This window comes from Pseudorca crassidens, chromosome 6 (genome assembly GCF_039906515.1).
Source record: "Pseudorca crassidens isolate mPseCra1 chromosome 6, mPseCra1.hap1, whole genome shotgun sequence".
NCBI lineage: Eukaryota > Metazoa > Chordata > Mammalia > Artiodactyla > Delphinidae > Pseudorca > Pseudorca crassidens.
The window spans coordinates 15,231,367-15,259,148 of record NC_090301.1 but is presented as its reverse complement, the minus strand read 5'-3'; the positions used below and the strand labels follow the sequence as shown (position 1 = coordinate 15,259,148).

At 39.4% G+C, this 27,782-nt stretch overlaps 2 protein-coding genes across 15 annotated transcripts in view; both read left to right on the top strand.

Moving 5' to 3' along the window:
* ACSL3 (acyl-CoA synthetase long chain family member 3) overlaps nt 1-16,597 on the top strand; it is an 82,396-nt gene extending 65,799 nt beyond the window's left edge. For all 5 annotated transcript variants that reach the window (XM_067740421.1, XM_067740423.1, XM_067740419.1 and 2 more), the window contains 9 exons: nt 55-178; nt 419-490; nt 1,770-1,909; nt 3,486-3,658; nt 5,564-5,638; nt 6,718-6,909; nt 8,415-8,529; nt 9,928-10,085; nt 14,485-16,597. In XM_067740421.1, the coding sequence (XP_067596522.1) occupies nt 55-178; nt 419-490; nt 1,770-1,909; nt 3,486-3,658; nt 5,564-5,638; nt 6,718-6,909; nt 8,415-8,529; nt 9,928-10,085; nt 14,485-14,642 (1,207 nt within the window). In that variant the 3' untranslated portion in view covers nt 14,643-16,597. The remainder of the gene's footprint in view (nt 1-54; nt 179-418; nt 491-1,769; nt 1,910-3,485; nt 3,659-5,563; nt 5,639-6,717; nt 6,910-8,414; nt 8,530-9,927; nt 10,086-14,484) is intronic.
* A 2,309-nt stretch (nt 16,598-18,906) lies between these two features.
* KCNE4 (potassium voltage-gated channel subfamily E regulatory subunit 4) overlaps nt 18,907-27,782 on the top strand; it is a 77,700-nt gene continuing 68,824 nt past the window's right edge. For 2 of the 10 annotated variants that reach the window (XM_067740413.1, XM_067740412.1), the window contains exon 1: nt 18,907-19,239. The gene's annotated coding sequence lies outside the window, so the exon portion shown is untranslated. Of the gene's footprint in view, nt 19,240-21,329; nt 21,693-22,229; nt 22,830-27,782 lie in introns of those variants that run through there. The other 8 variants (XM_067740415.1, XM_067740411.1, XR_010944211.1 and 5 more) reach the window with 7 other exon arrangements.

The window sequence follows — 27,782 nt, the reverse complement described above, 5'->3', positions numbered from 1 at the left end:
TTTTCACAGAAACAGCACCTGACTGTCGCTTCCTGTATCTCCTTTTTCTTTTAGGGAGAAGGATGTTTACATCGGGTATCTGCCTCTGGCCCATGTTTTAGAATTAAGTGCTGAGCTTGTTTGTCTTTCTCATGGATGCTGCATTGGCTACTCTTCACCACAGACTTTAGCAGATCAGGTAAATTAAATTCTGTGATTTGAGATACTAAAAAATCATAATTGTCTTTAACACAATTTTCATTCAGTATGACAGTATATTGTAAGGCTGAGAGTTAATCATTCTAAAGGAACTTGCCTTTTAAGTGCTACGTAGAATATGAGTGAATTAAAATGATGAATTTGTAATGTGTTTTTTAAGAGTTTTATTGAATTTTTAAAATAAAGATCACTTTATATAGATAACTTTTTCTCTCTGTAGTCTTCAAAAATAAAAAAAGGAAGTAAAGGAGATACATCCATATTGAAACCAACACTGATGGCAGCTGTCCCGGTAAGAATTGACCATTAATCAATATTGCCTGCTATAAAAGCATCTACAGAAAGTAAATGCTAGTGGAAAATATGCTGTTGACATGGTAGTTTATGTAGGATTTATTCCTTATTCATTATCTATGTTACCTTGAGCTCTACAGTATTTATTTGATCTTGTTTTATCTTTTTTTTCTTGCTTATTAAACAATCAACTTAGTTTCAGCTTCGATATGATATTATCAGTGCCTTTCCCTAAATAGCTTCTTGCTCAAATCATTTTTGTGATATCTGTTTGCTATTGGTAGAAACCTGAAGCCCAGCAGGAGATAGGAGAAAAGGTTTGAGATCACCTCCTTCTAAGCAAATCATATCTCCCGAGTCCTTGGGGAAAGTCTGGCCTAGACATCAAAAAAAAAGGGACAGAGAAGTTGGTGCAACTTTGAATTACCCTAGCAGCACTGTGCATCTTAATTTAATACCAGGCATAGGGAGGGGCCTGGGAATAAGATCAGTAGAAATGGGATAGCAATGATTTTCTGCTCCCTTAATGTAAATTTTATGAGGCTCTCTGATTTTGTTTGAAAGTGTTGGGAATTATAATTGGATACTGAGTGTTCACATTCAAGCATAATTGCTTAGTTATTCCAAAGTCAAATATAAATGACCAGTAATTTTGGAGTTTCATTAGGTATGTAGTTTCCTTAGTACTATCTTTCTTTAAAGTTTTGGTTCACATAAATATTAAATATAATTTAAAATTGTAGAGAGAAACTCTTTCAAGTCATTAAAGTATATGTCGTAGGAATAGGCATAGTAAGCAAAACACAGTGCAGACAAGGAAATTTTTCATGGATGCAGCATTAAAAGTCAAACAACCAACCAAAATAACCCCATGGTCTTGTTGTGAGCAAAGAATGTAGTACTTTATATCTTTATAAGATAGAATGGTTTTTAAAATTCTCTTAATTTTATATAGTTGTTCATTTATTTAGTGAGTTTAGTTTTTAGTTCAGAATAAATAAGAGCAAAGCAGTATAAAGAATCAATAATGGCATATTACTGCCCTAAGGTTTTTAATATCTCCCTGCCCCCCCCTTTTTTACTACTCATGAGCATCTATTAAAAATTACAGAAATCTCATTTTTAAACAAATTGTGGCTCTATTTTAAAAGTTTATTCTTGACAGAATGTATCTTTTAAAATGCCTCTATTGATGGAAATGGTAATCTGATGTTAAGGTTTTAAATAAGGTAGCTGATAGCATTATTGACTGTATTAACTCATTTTTATACATCTAGGAAATCATGGATCGGATCTACAAAAATGTCATGAATAAAGTGAATGGAATGAGTAATTTTCAACGCACTCTGTTTATTCTCGCCTATAATTACAAAATGGAACAGATTTCAAAAGGGCATGGTACTCCGCTGTGTGATAGGTAAGTAAAGGCTCTCCCTCTCCTTGATAACTTGATCATTTTATTCACATTAATAGCCCAATTAATTGAGATAGTTATAAGAAAAAATTATCTTAAAAAGTCAAAGGGACTCTAAAAAAAATCCATCTTGCATAAGAATATGAGCAATTAAAAAAGATTGCAAGGTTATTTGAAAAAAATTTTCACTAAAAATTTTACTGTGTTAAATGTTTGCTTATGTCTTCTGTGGACACTTAATATAATTTTAATTATTTTGAGAAGTTTCTCTTTGCTTTTATATTTATTTCAATATGAATATAAAATGGCAACCAAATATGATTAAATGTTTTGTGTTTAAAGTGTTAAATGAGTTTTACCACACACCTGTCATCCCCCCCTCCGCCATGGCACTAATAGAATAAGTAGATTTAACTATAAAATTGTTTAGAAGTTAGAAAATAAAAGTATGACATTCAAATTATTTTTATGGGAACGTTAATGTAGTTTTCACATGTGTTTCACATTATTTAAAACTTTATAATTTTTTTCCTGCCTTTTACTCATATCTCCAGTGAGATACAGAATTGCTTTGTAAAGCTTATTTACATATATATATATATATATTTTTTTTTAATGATTGCCTCTTGGTCTTTTTTCAAAGTTATTAAAATACAAAACAAAACCCTTCCCCCTTTTTCATCTAGGTGGTAAGCAATCTTTTTAATTAGTGTGTTTTCAGAAACATATCAATTAGATGTTTGAATTGTTTTCTTTTTTAATTTACCAGATACTTCAACTTGAATTAGTGAAATTTTAAAGAGTTAAATTGCTGTATACAAATACATATACATCTTTAATGAAGTAAGCGAAAGCAAAAAAATAATTTACTTTTCATACTAAATTTTATGAAGATACAATAGGATTATTCAGTATTAATATAATATGTATTATATAATGATATAAAACTAATTGCTCTGGCCATAAGCAAGGGTTTTCCATTACTATATCAAATTAAACCTGACAATTTTGAATTCAAATATTATTGAAGTTCTCAAGAGAAAAATCACATGTTCTTGGTTGAATAAACTTGGTTGAATAAACATTTAGATTTAAGTAGTGGGTCAAGAGAGTCTCTTAAATTGGCTTTGTGGCCTTGGATAAGATACTTAATCTCAACATCTCATATAGGTGTACCTCGTTTTATTGTACTTTACTTTATTGCGTTTCACAGATACTGTGTTTTTACAAGTGGAAGGTTTGTGGCAACCCTGTATTGTCAGATGGTTAGCATTTGTTAACATAAAGTGTTCTTTAATTAAGGTACGTACATTGCTTTTTAGACGTAATGCTGTTGTACACTTAATAGACTATAGTATAGTATAAACATAATTTTTGTATGCAACGGGAGACCAAAAAATTCATGTGACTTGCTTTATTGCAATAATCACTCTATTGCAGTGCTCTGGAACTGCACTCTAAATATCTTCACGGTGTGCCTGTGTATCAGAATTTGAAGATTAGGCTAAATGATTTGGAAAATCCCATTCAGCTTTAAAATTCTGTGATTATCTGATTGATTTTTCTTTTTTTTTTTAAGCTTTATTTTCCGGAAAGTTCGAAGCTTGCTAGGTGGAAATATTCGGCTTCTCTTGTGTGGGGGTGCTCCACTTTCTGCAACCACACAGAGATTCATGAACATCTGTTTTTGCTGTCCTGTCGGTCAGGGATATGGACTCACTGAATCTTGTGGGGCTGGAACAATTACAGAAGGTTAGTGTTATCTACAAAGTGGTGTGTCCAACAGAGGCTGGGGTGCAACTCCAGGCACTTTTTAGTATGGGTTGTTTTTTGCAGATATATAGAAGAGCAGTTAAAATATTTGTGTAAATCCCAAGTAGTGTGATTATTGATATGTTTTTAGAATGTATTAGGTGTATCTCATTGTCAATAATTCATCTAGAGGAGTTTTCGAATTAAGACTATGGAAAAGACTATGATAGTATTAAAAACTACTTAGCTGGGCTTCCCTGCTGGCGCAGTGGTTGAGAGTCCGCCTGCCGATGCAGGGGACACGGGTTCGTGCCCCGGTCCGGGAAGATCCCACGTGCCGCGGAGCAGTTAGGCCCGTGAGCCCTGGCTGCTGAGCCTGCGCGTCCGGAGCCTGTGCTCTGCAACGGGAGAGGCCACGACAGTGAGAGGTCCGCGTACCGCAAAAAAACCAACCAACCAAACAAACAAAAAACAAACTACTTAGCTTTCTAGAAAAGAAGTTTTTGTCACAAGCATTGGCTGTATTGTGTACATTTATCATATCAGTTTTTAAATTTCTTTTTATATAGAAAAATTAATGTGTATTTTCAAGTTGTTTAGGTATGTTTATTAAGGCTCAAATTCAGAAATGTTTATTGGGATGGGTGGTCTGTGTTAAGTGCAACGAGAAACTAGATTCCGGTCTAGAGAATCTAATTTCCAGAGTTTATCATGGTGACGGGGTTGAGGGGGCAGTCCATTACCTGAGTTGTTCCCAGATGACTCCCCTAGTGCCTTATATGCCCTTTTATGGAAGAAAGGTACTTTGTTCTCTAGTCCTAGATAAAACTATGCTCCTCCTTTGTATTTTCTAGATATTGATAGACACTAAACCTCTTAACTTTTCATTTTCCCCTATTTACCTTGAGCGCTTTTGTGCACCATTCTTATGTCAGGTTTATCCTGCATTACTTCTGTATTTTCCAGTTTTCAGTTACGTTCTCTATATTTTATGTATTTTGGGAAGCTGCTTCTAAGTCTTGTTTTGCACAAAATAGATAAGCAATCTTAAAAACATGCATATACGGTTCCTGAAGAGCCTTAATTTCTTCCATTTTTAAGGTTTCCATTGGATGTGTGATTAATCAGTTACAGTTTATGGTGTAAATAAGTCTGTAAAGTATTAAATATCAGCCTTTCATTTCTGATATTTGAATGCTCTTTGAAGAGGAAACATAATGCAGTAGTAGTTCATAGTAGTGGTGCGTTCTTTCCCATATCCTTGAAAGTTAACAATCTTAATCTCCAGTGTGATCTCTGAACTCTTACTATATGAATTTATGAAAAAATAGGGTGTGATAGTATAAGCTGATGTGAGGGAAGCTTCAGAGATCTCAGTTTGAAATAGTGGTACATGGGAGAAGATTGGAGAGGTTATTTGTACTGCAGATCTGTTAAGTCTAGTAAGAAAGTAGAATAGGTGTAAACCATTGTGTTCCTTTATCCTTTAAGATAGAGAAGACAAACTCATGAACCAGGCAGCTACTTAAATGAGTGAAGTGGGCCCTGGTGTAAGAAAATGTGATGGTAAGGGATCTGGGGAAACTGGAGCAGGCCTGCACCGTCTGATAGGGGCTACAGTTGTTGCTGTGCTGGAAATGTGGGCCCATTGTTCTCGGAGATTCCATACTCTTTTGTAAAATGTCTTGATTTTTAAATGTCTATAACCAATTCGGATTAAAAAAAAAAACCAAAACATTTCAGTGTGGGCTACACAGCTTGCTTCACCAGTGTGCTACTTCTGCATTTAAGGGTTCTCTGGGGATATCTAAGGTTTGGGATAAATCACTGGTTTTTTGTAGTTTAAAAAAATGAAGCGATTTATTAACTACTATAATCAAATACTTTTTTTCATTTGCATTTTAGTGTGGGACTACAATACTGGCAGAGTGGGAGCGCCATTAGTTTGCTGTGAAATCAAATTAAAGAACTGGGAGGAAGGTAATAACCTCTTTTAACCACAGAGCATTCATTTGTATAATATTAAACGTTAGAATTGTGCTTCATTTCCTTCCTTACTTTAGAGTGTAAAATCACCCACAGTGCTCACTTTTGTCCTTTATAATAGAAATAGTTTATCTAGAGCTGTATGAATGCATTTATTTTGCTTCTTTCAAAGATGACTTCAAAGAATTATAATTGTTTTTATTTGCTTACTTTATTACATAAATGCAAATAAGAATTATGGGAAAAACTTGAGAAATGTGCTAAATAAATAATGCCCATAAGTTACAAATGAACATATTTTGTAGAAACAAAATCATATAATTCATTCTATGAAACTGAAGATTTTTACCTGTTTTTTCTTTTTTCTTTCCCTTCTCTGAGGGCTTCAACCCAAAATTATCAGAAGGAAATTTTTACTATAATTACATGAAAATGTATTGCTCATGCCATTTAAATACTAGTCACTTCTTAAAAATTTTATATGACCCTATTAGCATGTACATGTTATCTCTGATTTGTCTGGGTGCACTTTTCTTTTATGCAAAGAGAGTCTAAGGCTTGGGTGTCATTTTTCAGCTCTCTTTTAGCAGAACTAGTGAAAATGTTTAATAAGCTTAAACATGGAACCCTTCTGAAATTATCTGTAAGGAATAAATCTTCTAAATATATAGTAATTTGATTTTATACGGAGATTTATTCTCAAAATGCACAATTTAACACTTTTATCAGTTACTAGTATGATATTTAAGAATCTCTACAGAATCCTTAAAGGAATTGACCAGTGTCGTCCATATGTAATTATTTTATACAGTAGATGTTGGATTTTTGAGTTTAATTTTTTTCTTGGAATAGTAGTTTGAAAGCAGAAGTGCTTAGGGTTAAGCAGCTGAAAATTTGCAACTAGTTTTATGTTGATGAATTTTGTTCGTAGTGCCTGCCTTATTTCCTTTGGGAAACGCTGATTGGATCAAAATCAGATGTCCCTATTTAGAAACTAATAGTTTCAAGTATTCACACGATGCACGCAGGGATAAAAATGTTGAATTAACTCTAAATTATTCTATGTTTGTTAGGTGGATACTTTAATACTGACAAACCACATCCTAGGGGTGAAATTATTATTGGTGGCCAAAATGTGACAATGGGATACTACAAAAATGAAGCAAAAACAAAAGCTGATTTTTTTGAAGATGAAAATGGACAGAGGTGGCTCTGTACTGGAGATATTGGAGAGTTTGACCCTGATGGTTGTTTGAAGATTATTGGTAAGCGAAGTAATACTTTTTTTCTTTAAGTGGATGTTTCCAAAATAGCTTTTCAAAAGAGAGACTGTATATTTAGAGAAGCTGCTTAATAGTGTAAGAATTCATCTTTATGTAGTGTTGGTATGGTCTCTGCATTATCCCTGGAATATAAAAATGTACAATAGGGACTGTGTGGAATTTATAAGGCTTGACATATTATGAGGTCTCAAGGTCTGTTCAACAGCAGTGGTATTTTTTTTTTTTTCCTGCGGTACGCGGGCCTCTCACTGCTGTGGCCTCTCCCGTTGCGGAGCACAGGCTCCGGACGCGCAGGCTCAGCGGCCATGGCTCACGGGCCCAGCCGCTCCACGGCATGTGGGATCTTCCCGGACCGGGGCACGAACCCGCGTCCCCTGCATTGGCAGGCAGACTCTCAACCACTGCGCCACCAGGGAAGCCCAGCAGTGGTATTTTTAATTACTACTAGATAATCCTTGAAGAGTCCAGTTCTTAATAGGGAATATTCATTTTTGTGAATTCTTTGCTATCTGGAGGTTATTAGGGCTCTTTTCCTGTCAGAACCATGTCCTTCCCTTGCCTGTGAGAGCTAAGGAAGGCCTGGCAGCTCAGTACTAGGACCTGTGGGTGAGAAATACCTTCCCTGCTTCTCCTCTTAGGTTCTTTCTCTCAGTTAATGGCACTTCTATCCCAGTCGTGCCATCTAGACACTGGCAGGAGATGAGAACCTCTTCAGTCAGCTCCCCATATCTAATCCATATCCCACTGCTTTACCTTATGACATATGCCTCAAGATCATTCTTTCCTGTCTGTCCCTCTTTCTGTGATCGTAGGTCAGGCCTGCACTTTCTGTCACCCTATTGCAAGAAATTCCTTTCTGTTGCTGTGCTTACCCCCGCTGAATGCACCCTCTCGCTGCCGCCGCGTGATTACTAAACCCCCGTCTCACTGGCTGCTTTCCCGCTGAAGACCTTTCCTCCTCCTATTGCTGCAGTAATTCAAGCTGGCACGGCTCTCTTCTTTGCCAGTGTTGTTCCACTTGGCCACTGCTCAGTCTTCCCTCAAGACTCAGCTCAGGCCTCACTTGTGGGAATTCTTTGAAAATCAGCAGGTTGGAGAGTCCTAACACCTAGTACTACTGTATCGTATTAAAGTGATACGTTTTGTCGTCCTGCTTCTCTTCAGTTAGAATGTGAGCTTTCAGATGGCATTGAGTATATTCTTGACCTTCCTGGTATTAATGTATACCAGGAACAGAACCTGTTCAGCAGAACATGCCTGAAGCCCTGATGATGGGGTCCCTTAATCAGAATCTAGTTCTTTAAAAGAATATATTTAGTCGTACAAAAATAAGGGCCTAATTTTATGTGTTTTTAATTTTAGCATAACTACTATAGTGAACTTAATTGATAGCAAATTACTTAGGGAATGGCCAATATTTCTATGCATTAAAGGTATAATAATATTGTCCTCCAATGTGCCCCTCTCCCGGCCTTGTTTTTGCGCAGATCGTAAAAAGGACCTTGTAAAACTGCAGGCAGGAGAATATGTTTCTCTTGGGAAAGTGGAGGCAGCTTTGAAGAATCTCTCACTAATAGATAACATTTGTGCATATGCAAACAGGTAAGAAAGTAGAATTTATGCTACTTTTACTTAAAACATTTGGTGTGCTGTTGGCATTTCCTTTCTATGCCGGCCTTCTTTGTAAAGTGATACCAAGAACTCTTCCTTCTTATCCATTGTCTCTGGGAACGGCCTGGGCCTGTTCTCATTACGGCCATTAGCGATTCTTCCCTTGTGATGCTCCTCTCCTTATCTTCTGTCCCTGTTTTCTGTTTTACATCTCAGTGCGGTGTTCTGTGTGACAGGAAGGGGAAGGAAATAAAATCCTCCTCCCTGCTGCCTTGCTACCTGTCGCCCTGCACAGGGAAGCTTCCCACAGCCAGTCCAGAGGAGAGGCGAGTAAAGAAGGAAGTTGGGGGGTGGGGTCAGAGAGCAGTGCTCTGCTCCGTTCTTACTACCCCCTGTCAGTTTGAGCCTGCTTGGGACCCTAGCCAGGTGTGGGCTTCCGTTCCCCCTTAAGCCATGTTAAGCTGTGGCTTCATACATAGCATCTCGAGCCCACGATGATATAGAGGCAGCTGGGAAGGAGAGTTTAAAGTTAAAATCCCAGAAATGCACTCTTGGGAAATGTGTTGGAATTTCAGATTGGCACTCTGATTACATTTTTTCATAACAGTATTGCATGTGGCAATCATTCTCCAGGGTTAATGATCGGATATTTTCTGGCCAGCCTGGGACCCTTACTGCAGCAGTTGACATAATGCTTATTATGAAAAGATAAAATCTGGTGTTAGGAGAACCAATTTAGAAATAGGCTTTGAGGTACAGCCCACTTTAAAGATTTACTACATTGGTTTATAAATGATTCTGCCCTTTGTTAGTCATGAAGTGTTTTCTTTAGTGATGCTACAGTTCTGGATTTTCATATGTGATATTAACCAGAACCGACCTTCTCCTGATGCCGCTGCCATTTCTTCAGGTCGCTGCCTTCAGCGGGCATACTCCAGAGTTCCTCTAGAACACATATTCCCACAATAACAAAGGAAGAAATATGTATAATCACAGTACTTTGATTTGTTGCCAAATTTTTTTAGAAACAGTTTCATATCTACATTAGCTTTCAGTTTTGTTTAATCTGTTGATGTGAATTACTGATTTTTTAAGGATGAATTTTCTGATTTTGTAATTTTCTTTTAAAAAAGCATAATTCGTAGCAGTTATATGCATAGTTGAAATTTATCATGAAATGTCAGGTTCAGGTTTCTTTAGCAGTGAATTCTGCCAGAGCACCGCAGCGCGTTATGAATCAGACAGCAAGCGTGGCGGTACCAGATACGCCCTCACGCGTGTCGCTTGGGATGGTGAAGAGCTGCTCGCTAAATGTCAGCGTAGCCAGTTAACCGCAGTTAACGCGGTGTACGCCGTGTGGTGCCTTAACCAAGTTGCCCTTTATTTCAGTTATCATTCTTACGTCATTGGATTTGTTGTGCCGAATCAAAAGGAGCTAACGGAACTAGCACGAAAGAGGGGACTTCGAGGGACTTGGGAGGAGCTGTGTAACAGCTGCGAAATGGAGAATGAGGTGCTCAAAGTGCTCTCTGAAGCTGCTGTTTCAGGTGAGAGAGTGTTCAGCTGATTCTGAGAACTGAGATGGGAAGAGGCTACTTAAGCTTGCTTATCCTGTTTTTGCTACAAGGGCTTAGGTTACATTTCCTGCTTAGAAACCAATCATATTTTCCCACCATTAGTAGGGAGAAGAACGTACTTATCAGTCCCCCACTATAGCCCCTTTAGGGACACGCAAATCATCCACGCCCACCACTGATGGACGTGTCTCAGAATGTCCTCTTCTCAGCAGCTTCTGTTTTCTGGGTTGGCCCTTTCTCCACTCTTCTCAGCTGTTTCCAAGGCCCTGCTTAGCTTCCTGGACACCCCAGCCCGCAGTGAACCGTCCAGGACTCTTTGCTACACTGTTAGTGTGCTGGTAGTTGGTTGAACTCATGTGTCCTCCACCCCTTGTGCACGTGTGTGTGTGTGTGTGTGTGTGTGTGTGTGTGTGTGTTGAGGGGTGAGTGCAGAGAGACTTCGTTTAATGTTGTTGGTTTCATAAAAACAGCTGTACCTTCTGAGTCATGGGTAATACAAGTATGCATTTTTATTCTCCTTAGATATGTTATTCAAGATTATGAAAAATGTAAATTGCATTTATAGTTAATCAGACGAAATCATTTTGACCCTTTATTTCAACAGTAATTGTGTTTTGTAGTATGTCAGCTTGAAAATAGTTTTCAACTTTTTCTAGGTAACTTGAAATCCTTGGTCTGATGCTAAATTGAGTTAATTAATGGATATGAAATTAGAAAGCTACATAATTTCTAAGTAAGGTAGAATACTGAAACAATAATTAAGCATAATTTAAAATGTATATGCCTTCTTGCTTTATTTTTAAATTTTATGTGTATGTTAACAGCTCTGAGATATAATTCACATACCAAACAACTTGCCCATTTAGTATATACAATTGCATAGTTTTTTAGTATATCCACAGAGCTGTACAATTACCATAATCAGTTTCAGAACACTGTCATCACCTCAGAAAGAAATAGCGTGTCTGTTAGCAGCCACTCCCCACCATACCTCGAACCTCCTAGTCCTTGGGGACCACTAATCTTTCTGTTTCTATAGATTTGCCTGTTCTGAAGATTTTGTATAAGTAGAACCGTATAATAGATAGGGTTTTGTGACTGGTTTCTTTGACTTAGCATGTAGTGTTCATCCATGTTTTCTTGTCGTAGCATGTATCCACACTTCATTCCCTTTTATTGCCAAGTAATATTTGGTTATCCATTCATCAGTTGACACCTGGGTGGTTTCCAGTTTGGGCTGTTAATGAATAACGTTGCTGTGAACATTTGTACGCAAGCTTTTGCGTGGATATACTTATTTATTTCTGTTGTTAGATAACTAGGAGGAGAATTGCTGGGCCTCTGCTAACTTTATGTTGAACCTTTTGAGGAACTGCCGGCTATTTTCCAGAACATATTTTTCTAAATATTTTCCAGACAGTTTTTAAAAATGGTGGCACCGTTTTACATTCCCACGAACGTTGTATGAGGCTCCAGTTTCCCCACATCCTTCCCGGCGCTCATTATCGTTCATCCTTTCAATCTTCGCCATCCTGGTTCGTGTGAAGTGGCCTCTCATTGCGGCTCTGATTTGTATTTCAGATGGTGGTTTATGATGTTGAGCATATTTTCATGTACTTAATGGCCATTGTATGTCTCCTCTGGAGAAATGGCTGTTCAGATTCTTTGCCCATTTTTTAAGTGAGGTTGTCTTTTTATTATTGAGTTGTATGAGTCTTTATATATTCTAGATGCAAATCCATTATCAGATATATTTTCTCCCATCCTGTGGGTTGTGTTTTTACTTTTCTTGATGGTATCCTTTGAAACAGGATCCTGATCCTTTTAATTTTTTTTTTTTTTTTTAATGTTGAGCCTTCTTTTAATTTATTTTTATTTTTGGCTGTGTTGGGTCTTCATTTCTGTGCGAGGGCTTTCTCTAGTTGTGGCAAGCGGGGGCCACTCTTCATCGCAGTGCGCGGGCCTCTCACTGTTGTGGCCTCTTCTTGCGGAGCACAGGTTTCAGACGCGCAGGCTCAGTAGTTGTGACTCACGGGCCTAGTCGCTCCGCGGCATGTGGAATCCTCCCAGACCAGGGCTCGAACCCGTGTCCCCTGCGTTGGCAGGCAGACTCTCAACCACTGCACCACCAGGGAAGCCCAGTTTTAATTTTTATAAGATACAGTTTATTTGTTTCTTTTGTTGCTTGTGCTTTTGGTATCACATCTGAGAAACCGTTGCCTAATCCAAGTTACAAAGAAATAGCGCTTTGTTTTCTTCTAAGAGTTTTATAGTTTTAGCCCTTATATTTGGGTCCTTAATCCATTTTGGGTTAATTTTTATATGTGATGTAAAGAAGGGATCCAACTTCATTTTTAAGCAAAATCTATATTAGGTTTACACCAGAGAAACAGAATCAGTAAGTTAAATATATTAAGAAACTTATTGTAGGAAATTGGTTTACATGATTATTGGGGGCTGGCTAGACAAACCTGGAAATCTGTAGGGCAGACTGTTAAAAAAAAAAAAAAAAAAAGGTGGATTGGAACTCCTAGGCACAAGCCAAAGCCCCTGTCCACAGGCAGAATTGCTTCTTGTTTGGGGGTGCCTCAGCTCTGCTCTCAAGGCCTTTCAACTGACTTAGTCATATCTACAAAACCACTTTCAAAGCAACACCTAGATTAGTGTTTAACTGAATAACTGGGAACTCTAGCCTAGCCCAGATGATGCATAAAACTGTCACAGCCCACCCTTTGTCAGCTTGGCGCCCAGATACATTTCCTTACACCATAATTAATTTCCAAGTAAAGACAGTAACACCTAACATTATACACCTGTTCTGCGTGCAACTGAAGATACATTAACCTTTTCCCCAGAAGTGGATGAAGACCCTTTGACTGATTTTTTTCTTACTCTTCTCCTTTGATATCCTGTAACTTAAATACTGTGATATAAAGTGAACTTATTAATATATTGTGATAAGAGAATAGGAGGGAAGAAAACAAAAATATTGGCTTAACATATATACAAGCATATTCACAACAAAATAGGGAAGAAATACTCATAATTTAGAGTCCCCATTTCTTCACCTGGTCATTTGGTTGTAGCTCTGTTCATTTTTCTGAAACCTGGTCTAGATGATATCACTGTACTTAACTAACGTCATGTTGAGTCAGGTCGTAGAGTGCGGTGCCGACTGAGCGCTTAACAGCTGAACGTGGGCTTCCAGTGCTTGCCTGTGAGTCTCCCCACATCTCCGTAGTGTCAGACTCCTGTCCCTTAAGAACTGTGTCCCTGCCTTACTGCTTTTTCTCATAGTGGTTTTTTCCTCTTAGAAACCACTCCTGACATATTCTTCATCTTTGAAGAATAAAACTTTGTTATTTCTGTTTCTTTTTACAGGTTAGAGTTAATATATCATTTTTGTCCCCAAGGCACTTATACCTTTTAATTCAGTTCTTTTAAGGTATATACATTATTATGGCTAGGTGTTTACCTGTTTCCCGGTAGTATACCAGTTGAGAGCAGAAACTATTCATTTTTGTATTTTAAAAGAATGTTTAGTAAAGCACTTTATACAGTATTTTTTCCCTGGTAAATATTTGTTAAATGAATGCTAGAGAAGTAAATCAGTCTTTTTAAGGAAAGGTGTTTCTTCAAAACTACATCTCTTTTCCCTGTCTTCCCCCCCCCCCCACCGCCCCCTTTCAGTTTTCCACTGTTGAGGACCTACTTGGTATCAAGCAGTGTGGGAGAAGCACAGTAGTGAGGAGACATTCTTCCTCAGAGCTCATGGCGAATATCGTGGCTCAGTGACAAGATTCTGTTTAAACTTTATTATTTCTTAGTTTCTAAAGTGATTTTTAAAAATAAATTCAAAGAAAACAAATAGGTGTAACGTAAAAAGTGACATTTCCTTTTCCTTAATCCTGGATCCTAGCCCCCTAGAAGTATGCGGTTTATTTTGGTGTGTACCCTTGTCGTACACATCTAGTTGCATATAAGTTTATCTAGTGTTAAAAAACAAAACAAAACTTCTTTTAAACCTAACAATATATTGCAGGTATCTTTATATACCCATACCAGATAGATCTAACTCAATTTTAGTGACTGAATGTTGTACGTTTTATGCCTGTAGCATAATTTATCCAACTCCTTCTATTGATGGACATGTAGATTTTCTCAGCAGTATTTTGCTATTGTAATTCTCATACATAATCTGTTTCTTCTTGTATTTCTGAGGGATAGATTGTTTAGAAGTGAGATTTATGAGCTGTTGGCTTTGCATTTTGATGAGTGCTCAAAGACTGAGGAAGTTAAATTATTTGCCAAGAATTTTAATTGTATATTTTTCATGACCTTGCATTTACATTTCTTTTCACCGTCTCAGCAAGTCTGGAAAAGTTTGAAATTCCAGTAAAAATTCGTTTGAGCCCTGAACCGTGGACCCCTGAAACTGGTCTGGTGACAGATGCCTTCAAGCTGAAACGCAAAGAGCTTAAAACACATTACCAGGCGGACATTGAGCGAATGTATGGAAGAAAATAATTATTCTCTTTCAGCATCAGTTTGCTGCAGGGAGCTCAGATCAAATAGGAAAATACTTGAAATGCATGTCTCAAACTGTGAGGCAGACTCCATTCCTCATATTAAACCTAAACTGTTATTTCTCATGACATCACCATTTTTAACTAACAGGATTAGTAAAATATTAAGACAGCAAACTTGTGTCTGTCTCTTCTTTCTTCCCCTCCTCCAAGTTACTTTACCACCTAGGACTGCACTTGTCAGCATGAGGACTTTTTTGAATCATCTTGGGGGAACAGTGATTTTAAAACCTCAAGTTTTTAAACATGATTTGTATGTTCTGTATAGTGTTCAGTTTGTAACTTTTTAAAGTTTGGATGTATAGAGGGATAAATAGGAAATACAAGAATTGGTTATTTGGGGGGCTTTTTTACTTACAGTATTTAAACATGCAAGGGTATGGATGTGAAATTATGTAAATTTAATTCAAATGCTTATGAATCAAATCATTGTTGAACAAAAGATTTGTTGCTGTGTAATTATTGTCTTGTATGCATTTGAGAGAAATAAATATACCCATACTTATGTTTTAAGAAATTGAGACCTTGTGAATATATGCCTGACAGTGTCTTCTTTATATATTTATTTTTTCTTAGAAAAAAAATTAAGTTTGGTTGGTCCTGCATGAAACAAAATAGCAATAGAGGGTTATGGTTTCATAGTAAAGAAGAAAACACAGCAAGGGTAGCACCAGTGGATCATTCATCTCTGGTAGTTTACCATCAGAATATCAGAGTCTTCTAGTCAGCTGTGGAAACTAGGAAACTAAAGTTTTAGAATTGGGCACAATTTGAAAAGTTAAGGTAGAATTTAAAAAAAAAGGGATGGAACGTTATTCTTTATTTCATTGACTACATGTACATTGAGTTGTCTGTGTTTATGACATATTAGTCACGGATAATTATTCTGTCCCACTCTACTTTTAGTCTAGCTGTTTAGTGATATATCTCATTTCCAAATTAGGATTATTTTCTTGGATAGTTTGCACTGGGTGTGTGTGTCAGCCACTGTCAGTGTCTGTTGGCACCTTATTGAAAAAGCACCTTATCTTTTCTACCATAACCTTTCTACACTAGAAAATGAAATAATTGAGAATGCTTCTAATAATAGCATTCTTACTATGATACATGAGCATTTAACTTTATAATGAGGTGAGTTAAGATTTAATTTGCAGGTTTTTAATGTCAGTGTGGAAATTATTTGTGATTCTAAAAATACTGTATTATATATAGTACGTCTTTTCATATGTATTGCTTGTCCGTTGTTTGGCTATTATTAAGAGTGATGTTGCACCAATTAAGATGTGTTTAGACTAGGATGTAAAAAAATCATAGGTACCATGTTTTTCATGTCATATTAGTTATTTTCTTGATTCTCAGTTACTTTGGGCACCAAGAAGGCAAAACAAAACAAAAATACACATATGTGAAAAGGTATGAATGTAGATCTGCGTAGGATAGTGGGAGTGTTGAGGACATGTAACCCTGTAGTTTTTGGCCATATCATGAACACATCGTATTTGGAGATATTGTAATATGGTGTTTTTTGTTTTAAACTTTTCTTGTATTCATGTATATATTTGTATTATGTTTTGAATGCTTTTCTGGTCATAGTTTAAGTTTTCACAGAGTTTTGAGAAACTGCCAAGAAGAAGTAAAAATAGGGAAAAATTAAATGGAGCCTCTCTAAAATGTTGTGATCTAAACATTAAAGTTAGCTTGGGTGGACAGAATTTGTTTCTGATGCTTTATCTTTAGAATTATTACTTGCTTTCAAATGACTTTTGGAAAGTATTTAGAAAAAACTATTCAGCGCTTCAAAGGAGAGATATCAGTATAACTGTGACTTGAAATAGTGGCATATGAATATGTAGCTTATCACTGATTCAGAATAAAAGTTGTTTCTTTTCAGAAACATCTAATAAGACTGGCTTAATCTGTACATAGTCCCATTTTTCTCTCTGTCTCTCTTTTTTTTTTTTATAATTCCTTTAATTCCTAAAATACCAGATGCCAGGTGTCACATGCCACAGCAGAATATGAAATTAAATAAGTAGAATCCCCTTTCCAATTACTTTCTAATCCAAACCATGTTTAGTGACTTGGAAAATAGTACGTTTTAATGTTATCCTTTCAAAAAAGAAAAAGTTGGTTGATTTTGGGGGGGGAAAAACCACCCAACAACTGTAATTTGATTATAAGAAAAATACTGGTTTAACCAGAAGATACTTGGAGGGAAACTTTCAGGAATTTCACAGTAAATGGCTAAGTCTAATTAATATACACGTCTGAAAAGAGACTATAGATTCTAAAAGGATGTCTTCTGAGAACTGTTGTTTCCCAGAAGTAAGCTACATGAAGAGTTCTTGAATCTCTCCTGTAAGTCTAGCAGTTTACATCAGGTAGATTGGTGGCCACCTCTGTCCCGTCGTTCCCCCCGGACCCCGCCCCACCCCACATCCCCACTCCCCCTGCTGGTATTTCTTAGCTTAAACGTCATTAGAAAGTTCTTACTGACAACAGAACAAAACTGTAAGCGTTAGCTACTTTTTAATACTACTTTGTTTTTAAGTAATGGATTTGATATCTATGATCTCTAAAGTTTCTGATATTAAAACTCAGTATTTTGTTTTTCCAAAGAAAGAAAAGCTCTCTCCATAAAAGTCAAACTTGATTTGACATTCCTGAAATACTCATTGAAAAGGAGTTAGGAGAATTGTCTTTCTCGGCCTAGCAATCCACTTGAAGGGAGACTTTACTGGAGCTCTGTTTGAACGCGCAGGCTCAGCGGCCATGGCTCAGCGGCCATGGCTCACGGGCCCAGCCGCTCCGCGGCATGTGGGATCTTCCCAGACCAGGGCACGAACCCGTGTCCCCCGCATCGGCAGGTGGACTCTCAACCACTGCGCCACCAGGGAAGCCCGAGAAGCTCTGTTCTTGATGTGCCTGCTTTGCTAGCATTCTGTCCTCACTTGCCCTGAGCCCCCTGAGTCCCTCCCTCCCTTGGGCTTTGAGGGCACAGGAGCCACACTGTCCGCCAAGTCAGTGGTGATAGGTTTTCTGCGCGTAGAACATTCACATAGCTTGAAGGCTTGCATAGAGATGATAAATCAGAATTTGGCATTAAAATTTGTGGGGCAAAGGCAAGGTGGCAGCAATGAAACATCCAAATTTCGTGCCTGCACGGAGTCCTGGCGTCACGGGAGGAAGCTTCCTGTCTCTGAAACCGACCCCTCCCTGCCTTCAGCTGCTGTTCATGTTGGTTTCTGACAAGACCGGGTGTATGTACCTTTATACTAACGTGAACTTCTATAAACGTAGGTCTTTGTGTGTAGTCTTGTAACTGTAACAAAACATATGGCAGCTTCAGTGTTTGGTTTGAATCAGTTTAAAAAGATTATTGTGCCTCATTTCTGTCATTAACGTTGCTCAGATTATTAAACGTAGGTAGCTTAGTATTTCTGCCATATCAAATACACCTGTAATTTTAGGATGAGGTAAGTAGGTCTCTGTTGTCATGGAAAGATTCTTCGGACATATCCGTGTAAAAACAGCAGACTATGTACCTGTGTTGCCTGATTTTAAGTAATGAAAATACGTTAACCTTCAATCTGATTCCCCTCCAGCACTCCTGTCTCAGATTCCCTTCTCATTGGCCGACATGCAGGCACGCAGGCTACAAGGGCACGTCTGTTTAGAAACCACCTTTCACCCCAGGGCCTTGACATGGGACTGAGTAGCTGTTGCTTAACTTTTCTGAGCGGATTAAAGTGTTAAAATTATAATGAGGGATATGTGTGTCCGCATTTAATGTTACGTGCATTTTTCTAGTCAGTTCAGACTTCTCAAAACACTCTTCAGCAAACCCTTCCGCATCAGTGCCTTTCTTTACTGATGCCTTTGAATACTGTTCACTTTGGTGGGATTCATTCAGGGGCAACTTCTCCCATTTGGTGGTGGTTCAGGCTGGGCTGGAAAGGAAGAAGGGCAAGAAGGTGCTGATGTATAAAATACCAGCCCTAAAAGCCCAGCAGTGTGTGCCCTGGAAGCCCGCTGTGTGGGTGCTGAGAGCTGGGCCTCTTGGTCCTGAGCTGCCCAGCCCCCACTGGGGCCTCGCCCCCTCCCCCTCCCCCCCCAGGCGAGCCCGGGGCACGTTCCCCTCCTCTGCTACGTGCTTGGCCTGCCCTGCAAAATAGCCCTCTGCTCAGCTGCAGTGCTGACAACAGTATCGCTTACCTACCTGTCTGGGTTCCAATGATTTCTGCCTCAAGAGGAGTGTGGCAAAACCTCAGGGAGTAAAAAGAAAAAAGTGCCCACAAATGGAGGAAAGACAGCTGTTCTACAGCCACCTCACAAGTAGCCACCGGAATCTGATTTAAATCTGTTCGCTTGATCAGTAGCTCATCTTTGGAAAGCAAGATGTAGCAGAGGCTGAAAATGTTCTTATGTTTTTTGCCCATTAATTCCACTTCTAGGAGTCTAAGAAAATACCCAAGATGTGGATTGAGAGTTCCTGCACGACCTTCATTGTGACGTTGTTTACAGTAATACCCAAACAGGTGATATTATATAACATTCATTTGATTCATTTGATGGGTTATGTAGGCAAGAAAAGTGTCACTGCAACTTCTTTTATTATGAACATTATTTCATATTATGCATCATTTTGGGGGGAAGAAAGTGGGAATAAAAATGCGGCAGGCTCTTCCAGTCATAAATCTGTGTGTGTGTTTGTATGCATGTATAAATGTGCGTGTGTGTATTGCATAGAGAAGAGCCTGGAAGAAAACGTGCTAACATGGTGGTTTAGGGAGTGTGGCTGACTTATTTTTCTCTTCCTACTTTATTAAAAGCTTTTTACAATGGCATTTCTTACTCTTGTCATAAAAATCCAAGCTTATAAGAACAACTAGTTTAAAGCTTTTTTATTTTTCTTATTCTGGCAAAATTAATAATTTTTAAGAGAAAAGTCTTGAAATTGTCTCATGTTTTGGTAAAGAAATAACCAGAAACCCTTATATTTTCTAATCTCTTATTTATATTAGTTTCCTAGGGCTGTCATAAACTAGTACCACAGATTGGGTGATTTAAACAAGAGGAATCTATTCTCTCACATTTCTGGGGGCTAGAAGCCCGAAATCGAGGTATCGGCTGGGCCGGGCTCCCTCTGAGACCTCTAGGAGAATCCTTCCTTGCTTCTTCGTTGCTTTTGGAGGTTTGCGTGATCTTTGGTATTCCTTGGTGGGTAGATGCATGTCTCCAGTTCTCTGTCTTCACATGGCATTCTCTCCATGTCTTCATCTTCCCTTTGCAAATATCCCTGTATCTAAATTTCCCCTTTTTATAAGGACTTGGTCATGATTGGGTTAAGGCCTTCCCTAATGACCTCATTTTAACCGGACCATCTGCAATGAGTATCTCCAAATAAGGTCCCATTCTGAGATTTAGGAGCTAGGACTACAACATACCTCTTTTTTTTTGGAGCAGAGGGAGACACAATTCAGCCCATAGCTGAATTTGTATATTTTTTGAAAACTTTCTTCAATTTTACTTTTTTTTTTTTTTTTTTGTGGTACACGGGCCTCTCACCGTTGTGGCCTCTCCCGCTGCGGAGCACAGGCTCCGGACGCGCAGGCTCAGTGGCCATGGCTCACGGGCCCAGCCGCTCCACTGCATGTGGGATCTTCCCGGACCGAGGCACGAACCCGTGTCCCCTGCATCGGCAGGCGGACTCTCAACCACTGTGCCACCAGGGAAGCCCTTCAATTTTACTCTTGCTTATCAGTTTTATTCTGTTTGTTCTGTCTTTATAATGTGATACGTGAGTACCTGCTCCAGTCTTCTACTCTTACATTAAACATGTTTTCCCTTGGTAATTCCTTCCCTGTTATGAATATCTTTATTTTCATATACTTAGTTTGATTTTTTTCCTCTTATTTACTGTTTCATTGCTTTATTTGAATTTTGCCATAACCAAATACTGTGGAACTTTTGTCCTCCAAGCAGATCTTTTCTAAACCCTTCATGTATATCCAATAGATTTGTTACATTCTTCTCCTTCCCCTCTAATGTGGAACTTTATCAGTATCAGCTCAGGTGGTTTATTGTTTTTCAGATCATCCATTTAAATAAGTGTAGGTAATCTGCTCATCTTTAAAAGCAGCTCCCACAAGAAATGGAAGATCAGAGAGGTGGTGCTTTCCTCCTATGTTTTCCCTGAAAGGCAAAAGTTCTCCTCTGCTCTTTGGTTTTGTCTTTGGCTGATACGCTGATTCTGTGTTATGGCACTGGTGTATTCTTGGCTTGTTTCCTCTCTGCCCCCAGTCCAGTGGCCACCCCTGTGGGATGGTTATTGCGAGTCCTTTAAAGACCAGGCCTGTGACTCCATCCCTACTGTGAAACTTTTAAAAAGTTTCATTTGAAAGTAATTCCAGACATAAAACATTGCAAAAATATAATAGTTTTTAAAGAATTGCTGATTTAACATAATAGATGAATGTATGCCCATTATAAAATTTCTAGCAATTCAGAAATATAAACTGAAAATAAAAATTCTCCATCTACACACAGAGTTTTTAAACAGCTTATTAAAGGCTGAATTATATCCCTCCCCTCAGTTCATCTGTTGAAGCCCTAACGCCCAGTACCTCAGAATGCGACTGGAGACTGGGCCTTTAATGAGGTAATTAAATTAAAGTGAGGCCTTTAGAGTGGGCCTTAATCCAATATGGTTGGTGTCCTTATATGGAGAGGTTAGGACACAGACACACACAGAGGGAAGAACTTGAGACAAGCCAAGGAGAGCGGCTTTAGAAGAAACAACCCTGCCAACACCTTGACCTCAGATGTCCAGCCTCTGGAATTGCGAGAAAGATTTTAGTTGTTTAAGCCCCCCGGTCTGTGGTGTTTGTCTTAGCAGCCCTAGCAAACTAGTACAGAGCATAAGTGGACCATGGTGTATATTCTGGAACTTGCCTTTTTTTCATGGAGCGTACACTGGGCATCTTCCCAGGTCAGTATGCATAGGTTTACCTAATTAATTAATAATGTGATCTTTTTAATGGCTTCATAGTATTCCATAGCATGGATGTATTGTATAGTGTGTTTAATCATTTTATTGCTGGGCATTTAGGTTGTTGAAAATTTCACTACTAGGATCAGTGTGACAACAGACAGCCCTTACTAAGATTTTTGTGCCTAAGTGGAAACTCATCTATAGGATAGCTCCCTGATAGCGGACTGGCTAGATCAAACCTTTTGCAAGCTATTCAACTGCTATTTTGTTTTGAATGTATATATCCTAACTCCTCCGGTAAATTTCAATTCCAGAGGATGTGAGTCCTTTAGTGATTCTTTGTATCCTCCTAGTCTAGTGTAATATGACTTTCTCCTAAAAGATTCTGAATAAGTGCTACTGTTTTGCTTTCATCAGTTAGCCTTTAATTCAGTCTAAAATGCAGGGAACAAGGCGAAAGATGGTGAGCAACGTGACCCTGGCAGGCCCGTCCCTGTGAGCCGCCATGGACACAGTGTCAGGTTAGGTTTTTTTGGTCATATGTTTCCTCCCTCCCTCCCTCTCTCTCTCCCTTCTTTTTTCCCTGATTACAAAGCATAATTTCATATGCCTTTTGAGTCCTTTGTGGAATTGTTTTGTTCTGCTGTTTCCCAGGAACACACTAGTAATGAGTAACATAAAACCGAATCCAGTTCCATTAATCAAGCAGAGCTCATGCAGGTATTTTCTGTGGAACTTAGTCAGCCTTGCTGTCGTGTGTCTTGCCTTGCCTCCTCCGCGGCATTTACAGGAAGCAGCAGGGGCTGTGTGGGGGTAACTGATGTTGCTGTCTGCCACCGACTACCACCTGTTGTACCGTGAATCAGCAGCCCCGTGACACTGTCCAACACACATGCGGAATGTTTGTCAGCTGCCACTTCCCGTCTTCCCAAAGTGGCGTAGTCACAGAGCCTCTCTCTCTCAGACTCAGGGCACTCTGGGCAGCAGGAAAGGCTATTTCCAGAGGTAGAGAGGATGATGGATGCAGACTCACCATAGCAAGACACCTACAGCCACTAGTCATCTCCATGCCCTTGATGTTGAAACTGATTATGGATACGTGAAGAAAAGGATGGTTCTGGGATTGCAGTGTTGGTAACAAGAATTACCTTTTGAATTTTATGATCGGTCTCTCTATTTACCCCCCAAGTCCTGTCTTTTTTTTTTTTTTTGCTTTAAAGATATGGAAAAAATAATTTCAGTTTTATTGGAAAAACCTCTTGAACAGCCATGCTCCGTGAGATGCTAACAATTCTCATGCTTGTGGGTTCTGGAATAATAATAATAATGTAATGATAGTTATTATTATTATAGTTAACACTGAGAATTAGCCAAGTATTTGATGTGTGTTAATCCCCATGACAGAGCCACAAAAAAGGGTGTCCTTATTCATCTTGCTTTACATGAGGAAGCTGAGACTTACAGCAGTTAAATGAGTAAGTGACAGAGCCGGGTAGGCACTGAGTCCGTCTGACACACATTGCAGACTAGTTTGGTGGACCCCAGCCTCCTAGACTCCAGACTCTCTTGGTTAATGCTGCCAGGCCTTTCCGAGCTGTCCTGCTGGTCCTGACCTGTTGACTGGCTGTAATAGCTCCAGACCTCTCATCCCTGCCTTGTTGACCCAGGATGCTAACCATATTCTGCCCGCGTAGTCTCCCACCCTTGCTTCTCCAGGCCTGCCCCAGTGTCCAGGAGTGGCACTGACATCTTTCCTGAGAAGTCAGTGAAATGACAACCACTCAGCTGATGGCTTACTGTGTGCCCCACACGGCGCCAGACGCTTTATGTAGACGAGGTATAAATGAACACATTGACTATATGAAAACAGGAAGACTGCTATATCCTTAGAATGGAGTTTTGTTAACTTCGGTTTAGAGTGGACATCCTAGTTACCCTGTTCCTGACACGCACGTTTGAATTTCTATTTTGGTTTGAATTTGATAATTGTACCCACATTTTCCATTTAAATTTTCCATCTATTGGTTTCCTTTTTCTTTTTAAACTTTATTGAGGTATACTTTATATACCATAAAATTTACCCACTTGAAGTGTGTAATTCAGTGATATTTAGTCAATTTATAGAGTTGGGCAACCATCGCCACAATCCAGTTATAGAGCATTTCTCTAACCTCATAAAGATGCCTCGCCTGTTTACAGCCACTCTGGGGGCTTCTTTTGCTCCCTCCTGCCCCCACCCTGGACTTTAAAATACTTTCTCAAGGAGGGGGGTCAGAACTTGCACTGTGGACCTTCTGGGATTTCCTTCTCTGTTAGCACGAGCTGTGGTGTCTGGCATCAGTGCTAAAAGTCTAGTTGGTTCTCTATATCCTGGTGGCTTCAGATGCTGGCTCCCTCAGGGGGACCTCAGATGTCTGCAGCCTCTCCCCTGGCGACATCACCCAGAGCTTTTCGATATGGGGACACAGACACCTGCTGTAGCCCCAGCAGGATCCCTCCCACCTCCACCCAGACTTTCCATGGGGCTCTTTCACCTTGATGAGGAGATTCTGTGGGACGAAAGAGAGCTGGCATGTCCTTGGGTACTAAGGGCAGCCTTCTCTGGGTGCAAGGCCAGCACAGACCTCCCCACTGCACCCACCTCTGCTTGGGGAAATGGTGGTGGCGGTGGGTGAGTTTGTTCCCGTCGCTTCTCCTGACTCACGTGGTTGCAACGTCATCTTCCCATGGCTCTTCTTCAGGTTTCGGCAACGCTGGAGTGGTTTGCCAGTCCTGCTGTTGAGCAGAGTGCTGGTGAGATGTAATTGCATCTCACACCTCACCATGTGACAGTGTGCTGTGCTCCTATGCAACCCTAGACCTCTCCTCTCTGTCCCACTTTATGTATTTGTTTGTTCGCAAAAGTTGCCAAGGAGATGTGCCTCTTATGAACTGTGGACTGAGATCCTCACACCAGGAAGTGCAGAGCTACGTAGAATATAGAATCTTTGCTGTCACTGGGAGCTTTGTCCACGGCAATCCCTTCACCTTTTGTTTGGGTATTTCACACACCAGTGTTCCATGTAATATACACTCCTTAGGTTGAGAAAAATTGAGGCTCAGAGACATTAAGTAAACTGGACATGGTCACACAGCAGAGATACACACAAACTAGGTCTGTCTGCAGACTGAGGAGTAACAAGGTGCAAGGAAGAAATCTTGTACCCAACACCAGGGACATAGATTAAAATGAAGGAACAGTCCTATGATGGACTATTATGCAGTTATTTAAATTCCTCTATTTAAAAATATTTAATTGAGCAACGGAGGCTGTTAGAAGCTATGGACAAAATGGAGCTTGTGAATATGCAGAGTGAAAAGCCCAGCGTGAGATGTGTAACATGCTCACTCCACGAAGCGATGCACATTATAAGAGCACAAGCAAACAAAAAGGAGAATGGAGATAAAGTGAATGAATAAAAAAGGTACTGTTGACAAATATAGACTCCGTGAAGCACAACACCCCTCTGGCACCATTCCCCTTACATTTCTAGGTCTGTCTTTGGCTTCTCCTGTGTGGCTGTATCCTCCTCTAGCCAGCCCTTTAAACAGAAAGGGTTCATCAGGCTCAGTCCCAAGCCCTCTTCTCTCCCCAGGTGATCTCGTCCAAGCCCAAAGCTTCATAGCCAAAACACGCTGGTAACCCACACACTGCTGTCTCCAGCTCTGTCTTCTCTGAGTGCCAATCCAGTGGCTCTGTTTGCTGAACATCTCTACTTAGATGTCCCAAAGCACCTCTAAGTTAAATGCGTAATAATCCTGTCCATAAAAGCAAGCTCGGTCCTTTCAGCATGCTCTGTCTTAGTGAATGCAATCATTTGTCCATCTAGCTACGGCCTGGGTACCATCTTGGACTCCTCCCTTGCACTTATTTCCCGTAGCCAACCAGGCACCGACGCCTGTGTATCATGCCTTCTAAATCTCTCTTGAATGGTCCGTGTCTCCACCTCTGCCACCACCACTGTAGTGCAGTCTGTCATCAACACCCACCTCAATTGTGAAAATAGCCTACTCACCGGTCTTTCTGTGTTCATTGTCTATATTCCTGATTTTTCCCATGCTGCTACCAGGTTGATCTTTCCAAAACATGAATCTAATCATGCCTTAAAAAGAAAGTCTTATTGAGATATAATTCACATACCATCCAATTTGCCCATCTCAAGTATAAAATTCATGCTTTTTAATATATTCACAGAGTAGTGCAAACATTGCCACAATCTAGTTTTAAGAATATTTCCATCACCCCAAAAAGAAACTACATATCCGTTAGCAGTGACCTTCCATTACCGTATATTCCCAGGCCTAGGCAAACACTAGTACTGTACTTTCTGTCTCTCTGGATTTCCCTATTCTGGACACTTTCTGTAAATATAATCATACAGTATGTGGTGTTCTGGGACTGGCTTCTTTTACTTAGCGTAATGTTTTCAAGTTTCATCCATGTTGTAGCATGTGTCAGCCCCAGTTGAATGAAGGAATGATGGACTTGGGGCCTGAGGATATCGTGGGTGAATTCTCTAACACCAACCAGGTGTGTGATACAGTTGTCCCTCAGTATCTTTGGGGATTGGTTCCAAGAGCCCCTCAGATACCAAAATCCGCGGATGTTCAAGTCCCTTGTATAAAATGGCGTGGAATTTTCATATAACCTATGCACATCCTCCTGTGTACTTCGTCATCTCTCGATTAATTATAATACCTAATACAGTTGCTGGCACATAGCAGATTCAAGTTTTCACCTTTGGAGCTTTCTGGAATTTTTTTTCGAATATTTTCCATTAGTAGTTGGTTGAATCTGTGGATATGGGACCCATGGATACAAACGGCTGACTGTACATCACTTCTCTCTCCCAGGCTAAGTGTTCTGATCCATAAATGAAAGCTGTGAACTGGTTGTGATGATTCCACTGGCTACAGTATAATGGGCTTAGACTAGTACCTGGAGTTGCTGATGCTAGAGAAATGGTTGTTGAATCTGAATCTGTGCAGTTTCCATGGGCACAAACCATCCTCTTTCCTGGTCTAAACTCTTACTCACAGGGCTTTGTAACTGGCAATCTCTACTTCTCCATTAGTCAGAATCCTTCACATCCTTCCAGGTTGACCTGAAAACTCCCCTCCTTTGTGACCTCTTTCCTTACTAGCTGAACCCGCAGTGATCAGTCCCACCTCTGACTTCTCACTGTCTTGTATCACTTCTTTGATAATTTCTTCTTCTCCTGTGTTCTCTGTCTCTCTTTTTCTAGAAGTCTTGTTAGTCTGATATTGGATCCGTGGATTGGTCTTCTGTTATCTTTTCTATCTTCTTTTTTTTAATCTCGTGTTTTGGACCTTATTTTTGGGACGTCATCTTAGTTTTACTTTCCAATTCTTGTGATGAATTTTTCTGTTTGTAGTCATTTAAAATTTTTCAATAGTTCTTATTTTTGTCACAATTTTCCTTTCTTTAGCATCCTATTTTTATTTTATGGTGCAATTACTGATTAGAGTTTTCTTTTTTTGAGTTCTCATCTATAACTCATTTTTCTGTAAATTTGTTGGAGTCATTAAAAAAATAAAGGTCTCTATGCTGAATGGCTGGTCATACTTGCGTTCATTCAAATTAAAGTGTGAGGCAATAAAAATGTCCTGTATGTGGGCAGGACCTTTTAACTGGAGGGCTTTGGAGTTTGAGAGCAGCCTGAATGCCGGAATGCAGAGATGTTTCCAGTGGGGCCGTTTGATTTGTTTTGAGGAGAACTCTCTGATGATTAGACTGGAGAACTGGGTGGGTGTGGGTGCTGTCTGGATACCAGGTGTTTAAAGTGAGTGCAGTGGGGCAATGCAGCTGCTGCTTGTTCACAACTTCATTTCACTGTATTCATCATTCCTGTTGTTTCTGAGTTCTGAAACTCACCAGGGTTTGGCAGAATAGACAAGCTTTTTTTCTGGAATGTATTCCCTTCCACACAGACTCCAGGCTGTGATTTCCTGTTATTTTCATTTTAACCTGCCTTCAGCCATCCTCTATCTTCCAGACATGTGTTGAATTTTCATTAACCGCCTCCT